The following is a 9,191-nucleotide window of genomic DNA, read 5'->3' on the forward strand; positions in this document are numbered from 1 at the left end:
CAAGAAGCCCATGACACCCTTTACTCAATCCACCCTGGCTGTACCAAGATGTACCAGGACCTGAAAGAACAATTTTGGTGGCACGGAATAAAGAGAGAAATCGGTAGCTATATCGCTAAGTGTGACATCTGTCAGAGAGTCAAGGCAGAACACCAACGACCCGCCGGACTGTTACAACCCCTTCAGATTCCAGAATGGAAATGGGACTCCGTAGGAATGGACTTTATCACCGGACTGCCCAAATCCAGCAAAGGCAATGATTCAATATGGGTAGTTGTCGATAGATTGACCAAAGTCGCCCATTTCATCGCCGTCAAAACCACCTATCAAGGCCCAAAGTTAGCTGAACTTTACATCTCCAGAATAGTCGCTCTGCACGGAACCCCCAAATCGATAGTGTCAGATAGAGGATCACAGTTCACCTCAAGGTTCTGGCAGAAAGTGCATGAAGGACTAGGCACTCGCCTAAATTTCAGCACCGCCTATCACCCTCGGACCGACGGACGGACCGAGAGAGTAAACCGGATACTTGGAAGACATGCTTAGAGCATGCGTACTGGAATACGGATCCAAGTGGGAAGACTCGCCTACCTTACGCAGAATTCTCTTACAACAATAGTTACCAAGCCAGCCTACAGATGGCCCCCTTTGAAGCCTTGTACGGAAGGAAGTGCCGTACCCCCCTGAACTGGTCAGAAGTCGGAGAGAGCCAAGTTTTCGGCCCAGATGTTCTTCGCGAAGCTGAAGAGAAAGTCCATAAGATCCGAGAGTATCTCAAAACGGCGCAATCGAGACAGAAGAGCTACGCCGACAAGAGACGTCGGGAGATGACCTTTGAGATCGGAGACTTCGTCTATCTCAAAGTATCCCCCCTGAAAGGAATGCAGAGATTCCAGCTGAAAGGAAAGCTTGCACCCCGCTATGTCGGACCTTTCCAAGTCCTTAGCCGCCGAGGTGAAGTATCTTATCAACTGGAGTTGCCTAAAGAAATGTCGGCTGTGCACGACGTGTTTCACATCTCACTTCGCCGGAAATGCCTTGAAGTCCCGGAGAAGACCGAAGTGTTCAAGAACATCGATCACCGATCGGTGGATATCAACAAGGATCTGACTTACCGCGAAGTGCCGATTCGCATCCTGGAAGAAGCTTACCGAACCACCCGCACCCGAAGCATCAAGTTTCTGAAAATCCAATGGAGCAATCATACCGAGGATGAAGCCACATGGGAACGCGAAGACTTCATGAAGAAGGAGTACCCAGATCTCTTTAGTACCTAACTTTCTTTTCGATCTCGGGACGAGATCTTTTGTAAGGGGAAGGGTTTGTAACACCCCAAATTTCAATAAAAAGAAAGTTAGAGAAATCCGGAAAGCAAAATTTCAAACCAACAAAAACTTTTCTATTTGCATATAGTACCATGCATAGGACTTGTGCATTTGAGTGATATGCCATGATGATTGCTTTTACTTGTATTTGATATGCTCTAAAACCCTAGGGTGATCATATGAAGATGACCAAGGAGATGACCAGCAGGACGCCTACGACAACTAAGCGCCTTCCGACGTCAAGCGTTGGCCTGTGGACTAGAGAGTCCGTGTATCTTACGCTTCCGCTATGTTGAACTATGAACTTGTGTTTGTTCGTTGATCAATAGATCAACTATTCGTGTAATATGGATCATGTGATTCCAAATTTGTAAGACTTATGGTTTGTAATGAATGATGACTGTGATACTTAACTATTATGCCTCGCAACAACAATATTCCTGGGATTGCGATGTATGACATAATAGGCATTCGGACTTAAAAATCCGGGTGTTGACACATGAGCTGCCTACATGATTGTGATCACATATGTAATGTTGGTGGATCTTTTGTTATGAGAGGAGTAATGAGGTGCAATGATATTTTTTGTGCTTGATGAATTGATAGATGCATGTATTGCAACCTCGTTCATGGATGGTAATATGCGTGTGTAAGTGAATGCTATTAAGGTTTTTACCTTTCCATTGGTTAACTCAATATGGATAAAAGATTATGTAGACAATCTAGGTGGCCTTGTTCATTCAAGATTGCAATATGTAATCCACTTCATTTCAAAGTTCTTAAGGCAATAGTCTGTTAATTCTTAATCTTGGTTTGAAAAGTTTTCCTATAAAGGGAGTATTAGTGAGATGTTTTTGCATCATCTCTATGATAGGATGTGACGCTCATATAAATGTTTGAGAATGTTTATCAAAAACATATTATTGCTTTCTATCACTTGTTGCTTGTTATTGAGTGCTTTATTCATACAACCATGTTTATGAGAGATCAAGTGAAACCACAAACCTCTGTCCATTTTAAACTATAAACTTGGTCTACTTGCACTTTTATTTTCAGTACTTATTAAATATGAAAATACAAAAATACTTTACATACTTGTTATATTTTACTTTGTTTCGTATTGCTTCACATAGTTGTGCATGACAAACACTTTGCTGGAGTTGAGGACACAAACCTTAACCTTTTTCTTTTACATTACAGGTTGCTAGAAAGGGATAGGAAGATGGAACCACTTCATTCCCTGAGTTCAATATAAACCCTCGAGTAACCCTCGTGTGGAAAATCACCCTTACTGCGTCACCTTGCACTTTGAGTGCCAACTAGGTGGAAAACACGTGTAATTTTGTTGTGTATTTTCTCGTGCCGTTGCCGGAGAAAATTGTGCCAAAAACTTACACCATCTAAATTCGATGATATCTACATCTCTATCTTGACTTGGTTATGAGATCTCTCGATCCTTTAGACTTGTTTTGGATAAGACAAATAAAAATTTAAAAGAAAATCATTACCGAAGATCGTCATTAGATCAACATCTTGATAGATATAAACAAACATTAGAATGGAATTGACCTTTATTAACCTTGCATGTTAAACCACTTTTAGAATTGAAGCGGACAGGCTAAATGCGCTGCCTAAATATGCCTCATTTTACCCTTGCATTTTGTACACTTTTTTTTGTCAACTTTAAGTGCTTGACCCTTTTAATTTATCACCGATAAATATGTTGGCTCAAATTTCTAATCAATAACAAGTGAATAATCAGATGGTGGTTCGATCACAGTGACCAATTTAGCAATTTACCTGTGTCATTACACATTCCTTTTCTAAACATAAAAGGTTGGATCTTACTTGAGAGTAGGAATCCATAGTTTGAACTTAAGTAATAACAATATGAATGTATAACTTTTGGATAAAGAAGCATACCGCCCTCTACAATTGTGTTGATTGGGCTAGTTGTATACTTGTTACGAACAAAATATAATGTATATCATGTATACTTGATATTTAATTATGGTTTTATATTTAAGATAGTCTTTCCGATAATTTTCTCTCTCACAAGCAAATAACTTTATGAACCACCAGAGAACTAACATTTTTTAGGAATTGTCTGTAGCTATTTATCTATGTTTCCAATCATTTGTGTGTAAGATACTACTTCTGGTAACACAAGTTTTTCCAGAAGTTCCTTATGCATACAAGGATAACAAGATTTACTTCATAATGTTTACATCCAACAAATAATTTTTTTTGGAATTTCTCATCTACCACAAATATATCTTTCATCTACTACATTCCACATAACATGACTCATCAGTTGTATATAAAAAGTGTAGATACATATAATGAGTTCGCGTAACACAATTTACAAGCATTTACATATGGACATATATACAACACTAGAAGAAAAGACATGCATTTATTCAATCTCATGTATGTGTGTGAATATGTGGCATTTTGTGGTCTCACTAAGCTGTAGGGTAGGAGGGCTCCATGGCAAGGCCGCACATGCCCTTCTTGTCAGCAATGTCCTTTTCCATTCTCAAAAATCCATTCTCGCCCCATGTTGTGCCCCAAGAATTTTTCAGCAACCAATACTTTGTACCATCAGTTGTCGTTCCATACCCTATGGCTGCAATCCCATGGTCCAAATCAGTACCACAAGAACCAGTCATCACGCCACCGGAGTAGAATTGGAATGTCATGTCGCCTCCATCCACGGCTACTGACACGGGTTGGCTTGCCACTGCCTTCATGAGGGCACCCTCATCATTGGTAGGCACATCCTCATAGCTCTTAATAGTTGCAGCACTGCTAGATCCACTCTTGCACTTGCCATCTGCTGCGGAATATGGATAGCTAGACTCCTTAGTGAGGCCACCATTCTTGATAATGAACTTGAATGCATCATCCATGAGACCACCCTCGCAGCCCTGGTCCTCCCCGTGGACATCACAATCCACCAATTCTTGCTCCGAGAGCGAGATAAGAGTGCTGGTACTTATCTTGACAATGCCCTCAGTTGCAGCAACAGCAGAAAAAGCCCAGCAACAACCTGCAAATAATTTTGTTGTGATACATACAATTATTAACACCATTCTCATGTATAAGATTCATATCTAACTCACTTGTAGCCTAAATGTACTTACCACACTGGCCTTGATCTTTGACGGGAGTTACTGCACCCTTTGTCCTCCAGTCCACCGTTGTTGGCAGTGCATCAAGGCTCATATTTTCATACCTAAACCCTGTAGGAACCTTCCCCTTGTTTGAAATAAACCCCTTGTTAGTCTTGGTTGCCTTAAACTCATCATTGCTAAGGTCCGCAAATTGGTTGATGTTGAGCCAGAACTTGCGGCCCTCAGCATTGAACGACTCGATGAATCGAGTATTAGCCTTGAATATCTCGAACCTCTGTGCCTTCTCAGCAGCATCCTTGTACACGCGGCCGTACTGCACCATCCAACTCTCATGCCTTGCGACCATGGACAAGTCATCGTTAAGCTCTCGAGCTCCGAGGACAGGACTAAAGAAGCAGAGGCAGCCGAGGATGGCAAGGAGCGAAGCCCTCGGGATGCCCATCTTTGATCAGGCTCTCCTCTGAATTGCTTTCGCTTGTAATAGTGGGTACGTTTTGGTTTGCATTGCTCAATGGAACTAGGTGATATATATAGTACTCACGTGGTGCTTTATTTATTTAAGTAGCAGACGGGTACAAAGGTACGGTGCGTGCACGAAGCTATACTGTGTGGAATGGGGCTAGCTCCTGCGTAGCCGTGAAGGAGTATTTCATCTCATGCGTAGAACGGAATTAATTATTGTGCATGAGACGTACAGTTGCTGTAACTGTGAGAACAACCTCTGTTAGTGCAGGAGTCCACATCTTCAGCATCTCCTTGATATGACAGGGCAGGGCTATAACGGAGCTTCCAAAGGAACTACAGCTGTTTGTTTGAAGTTAATCTACACACAAAAATTGACCGCCTTGTATAATCGATACCTATAGGAATTAAGATGGATTCAAGTGGGCGAAACACCCAACGACTTGCTCAGGTGTATCTTCTTTTCGGAGAAGTCTCAGGTGTATATAGATGTTAATTTGTGGTATATACATAACGACACTATAAGCAATGAATGTTACCTACGATTATATGGTGCTTTATGGGAATAATACTAGTCCATCCTCATGATTCATCTCCTTAGTAAAGCTGGTGCCATGGTGAGCTTCATCACTGCCCCTGCTAAATGCATTGCGGATGAAATCCAGCTGTATCAGTGTTTTAGCCTTTTAGGTTCACATTCATGAGCAGAAGATATTTAAGGATGTTGCAGATGAAATCAGCTGGTTTTCCTCCTCTAGCTCCTCGATCACCTTGTGGTATCAAATGCGAGTTGAAAGCTAAGGAAAATGTAGAAATGATACAGATGAAATGGAGCATTACACAATGATAAAAAGGCACCTGATTCAGTATGTTTTGACCAGAGACATATCAAGAGAAATTCAGTGATGTGCCTTTTGATACCACTTCTTTCTCATGAGCCAATCGTATTACTTACAACAAGCAAAGTTGATAGTTCCATATCCAACTTGGCTCATTTCTTTGTAATGTAACGTATTGTACTCCGATATTGTTTCATACTTCAGTTGGGAGTATTAGTGGTCTCCTAGTATACCTGTAAATACTTGCATCATGCCGGGTATCCTACTGCATGTTTAGCGGTTCAAAAGCTACAAAAAAAGACCGACAACAATGGGTGGCATGTCATTCCAAAATCAAGATTTAATATCAAATATACAAAACCTTAAAAATGCAAAAATGATACCTGGTTTAGCTAAGTACTGTATAACATTGATGAGCTGTATGCAATTGTGCAGATCGTTTAGAACACCCGGTCAAGCTATCTGGCACAATTTTTTTACCAGACAAATCAAATCTAATGTCAGAACCTCCTTACTGAAAGGCACGCATAAAATAAATCATATGAGATTATCTGATAACCTTGAAATTCAACAATCCTGTATGGCATGCTCATAAAAATATACTTAAAATCATGAGGCTTTACTTAATTTCCTAATATAACAGTATGAATTGTTAAATGAACGTAATATCTTGAAATCAACTTTCACATGTGTAACAGTAACCTGTTCATAAAAGAAGCTATCAATTTGGATCTTTGAGATTCTAGTTGACACATCATGTATGCAGGAAACTCAATCTTATTTGACAAATGGCAAAATGAGTGATTGTTTGTGTTGCGAACCAATATCTAAGATATATTAGATTATATGAAGGTAATGTCAAATGTAATAATGAGTGCACGAATAACCATAGTCATTGTGTGCAGTTAATATACACAGTGGAGTCATTCCTACAACTCCATGTAGCACAAATGCAGGCTAACTAGATACAAGCCATTCTTCCATTATCGACTAAATCACTGCCAACTCCAAGTGCATGATATGAGATATGAGAACAGCGAAGAGTTCTCACATAATATGCAATTTACGAATCGTAGAGTTCTTTTGCGGAAGGTGCAAGTAGCCACTTTGTCGTTATTACTAGTCCAAACCACCAGGACACAAACAAGGCAGCAACAAAAGAAAATAATTTCTACCACTCTGTGACTCCCATCCCATGGATTTATCAACTGATAACTGTATGTACAAATGTGCAATTCTGACGAATTTTCAGGTTTAAGCACACACACTTACAAGTGGATTCCTCAATTATTGAGGCAACTCCTGGCTGCGCAAGTAAACCCTTGCGCATGCTCCTCTGCTAAGAACGGCTAGTTTGTGCTCGCACAAGACGGCTATGGGTATGCTCAAGATGGTGAAGTTGTTTTCTGACCAACCCATGTTAAACCAGCCTAGCCCTGTGTCCACCAATCATCCAGAATACATCAATGATAGCACCTTGCCTCCCATTTTCACAGATGTCCACTCAAAATTTACATCCAACAATACCTTTTTTTGGAACTTTTTAGCTATCACCAGCGTTTTGCTTACCGCTACCGGTCTGTAACCGGATATCCTGACAACCCTCGGGAAATAGGGTTACTGGCAAAAAAAAATCCCAACTTCTTTTAAAAAAATGAACATTTTGAATTTTAGCTAGAACCCTCTGTAAACAGTGATACCAAGAAATTTGAATTCAAAATTTTGATTTCTTGTCCGGTAACCTGTCGGGATTTTCCTGTAACCGTGCTAACCGGAAATCCCGACCTCCCTCAGAATTTTTTTCCGGGAACCAAAACCTTGGCAAATATAACCACAATATATTCATCGGTCTTGCTACATTCAACATAGACAATGTAGATAGATATAATGAGTTTGAGTAACACAATTTACAACATATATAGACATATATACAACACTAGCATATATAGACATATATACAACACTAGAAGAAGGGACATGTATTTATTCAATCTTGTGTATGTGTGTGAATATGTGGCATTTTGTAGTCTAGCTAAGCTGTGGGGTAGGAGGGCTCCATGGCAAGGCCACACATGCCCTTCTTGTCAGCAATGTCTTTTTCCATTCTTAAAAATCCATTCTCGCCCCATGTTGTGCCCCAAGAATTTTTCAGCAACCAATACTTTGTACCATCACTTGTCGTTCCATAACCGATGGCTGCAATACCATGATCCAAATCAGTACCACAGGAACCAGTCATCACGCCTCCTGAGTAGAATTGGAAGGTCATGTCGCCTCCATCGACAGCCACTGACACAGGCTGACTTGCCACTGCCTTCATGAGGGCACCCTCATCATTGGTAGGCACATCCTCATAGCTCTTGATAGTTGCAGCACTGCTAGATCCACTCTTGCACTTGCCGTCTGCTGCGGAATATGGATAGCTGGACTCCTTAGTAAGGCCTCCATTCTTGATAATGAACTTGAATGCATCGTCCATGAGACCACCCTCGCAGCCCTGGTCCTCACCATGAACATCACAATCCACTAATTCTTGCTCCGAGAGTGAGATAAGAGTACCAGTACTTATCTTGACAATGCCCTCAGTTGCAGCAACAGCAGAAAAAGCCCAGCAACAACCTGCAAATGATTTTGTTGCGATATATGCAATTATAAACACCATTCTCATGTAGAAGATTCATATCTAACTCACTTGTAGCCTAAATGTACTTACCACACTGGCCTTGATCTTTGACGGGAGTTACCGCACCCTTCGTCCTCCAGTCCACCGTTGCTGGGAGTGCATCAAGGCTCATATTTTCATACCTGAATCCTGTAGGAACCTTCACCTTGTTCGGAATAAACCCCTTGTTAGTCTTGGTTGCCTTGAACTCATCATTGCTAAGGTCCGCAAATTGGTTGATGTTGAGCCAAAACTTGCGGCCCCCGGCATTGAACGACTCGATGAATCGAGCATTATCCTTGAATATCTCGAACCTCTGCGCCTTTTCAGTAGCATCCTTGTACACGCGACCGTACTGCACCATCCAACTCTCGTGCCTTGCGAGCATGGACAAGTCATCGTTGAGTTCTCGAGCTGCAAGGACAGAACTAAAGAAACAGAGGCAGCCAAGGATGGCAAGGAGCGAAGCCCTTGGGATGGCCATGTTTGATCAGGCCCTCGTCTGAATTGCTTACTTGTAGGACTGAGTACGTTTTGGTTTGCATTGTTCAGTGGAACTAGGTGATATATATAGTACTCACATGTGCTTTGTTTATTATGTAGGAGATAGGTACATAGGTGCGGTGCGTGGACGAAGCTGTATTGTGTGGAAAGGGGGCAAAGTCCTGCGTAGCCGTGAAGGAGTATTCATCTCCTGCGTAGCCGTGAAAGAGTATTTGATCTCCTCGGCAGAACAGAGTTAACTATTGTGCATCAGCCGTACAGT

The 9,191-nt window shown here is 41.4% G+C and overlaps 2 protein-coding genes across 4 annotated transcripts; both read right to left on the reverse strand.

Annotated features, from left to right (window-relative positions):
• Window positions 1-3,639: 3,639 nt before the first annotated feature.
• Window positions 3,640-5,774, reverse strand: LOC124708606 (senescence-specific cysteine protease SAG39-like). Of its 3 annotated transcripts, none has more exons than XM_047240287.1 (3): window positions 5,468-5,774; window positions 4,472-5,285; window positions 3,640-4,377 (listed from the first exon to the last, which is right to left on the reverse strand). In XM_047240287.1, exons 2-3 carry the CDS (start codon window positions 4,902-4,904, stop codon window positions 3,791-3,793), a joined length of 1,020 nt encoding a protein of 339 aa, XP_047096243.1. In that variant the 5' UTR covers window positions 4,905-5,285; window positions 5,468-5,774; the 3' UTR covers window positions 3,640-3,790. The 3 variants fall into 3 exon arrangements, with proteins under 3 accessions (XP_047096243.1, XP_047096244.1, XP_047096242.1); XM_047240288.1 differs by having other exon boundaries at window positions 5,464-5,774; XM_047240286.1 differs by having other exon boundaries at window positions 4,472-5,774.
• Window positions 5,775-7,795: 2,021 nt separating this feature from the next.
• Window positions 7,796-8,909, reverse strand: LOC124708607 (senescence-specific cysteine protease SAG39-like). The gene is made up of 2 exons (XM_047240290.1): window positions 8,477-8,909; window positions 7,796-8,382 (listed from the first exon to the last, which is right to left on the reverse strand). Exons 1-2 carry the CDS (start codon window positions 8,907-8,909, stop codon window positions 7,796-7,798), a joined length of 1,020 nt encoding a protein of 339 aa, XP_047096246.1.
• Window positions 8,910-9,191: the final 282 nt, after the last annotated feature.

This window comes from Lolium rigidum, chromosome 4, assembly GCF_022539505.1.
Source record: "Lolium rigidum isolate FL_2022 chromosome 4, APGP_CSIRO_Lrig_0.1, whole genome shotgun sequence".
Taxonomy (NCBI): domain Eukaryota; kingdom Viridiplantae; phylum Streptophyta; class Magnoliopsida; order Poales; family Poaceae; genus Lolium; species Lolium rigidum.

Excerpts from the sequence above, each read along its gene's own strand:
- LOC124708606 (XM_047240287.1), bottom strand. The coding sequence starts at position 4,904 with ATGGGCATCCCGAGGGCTTCGCTCCTTGCCATCCTCGGCTGCCTCTGC. Across the intron at positions 4,378-4,471 it reads CAAAGATCAAGGCCAGTGTG|GTTGTTGCTGGGCTTTTTCT; the intron begins GTAAGTACATTT and ends AATTATTTGCAG.
- LOC124708607 (XM_047240290.1), bottom strand. The coding sequence starts at position 8,909 with ATGGCCATCCCAAGGGCTTCGCTCCTTGCCATCCTTGGCTGCCTCTGT. Across the intron at positions 8,383-8,476 it reads CAAAGATCAAGGCCAGTGTG|GTTGTTGCTGGGCTTTTTCT; the intron begins GTAAGTACATTT and ends AATCATTTGCAG.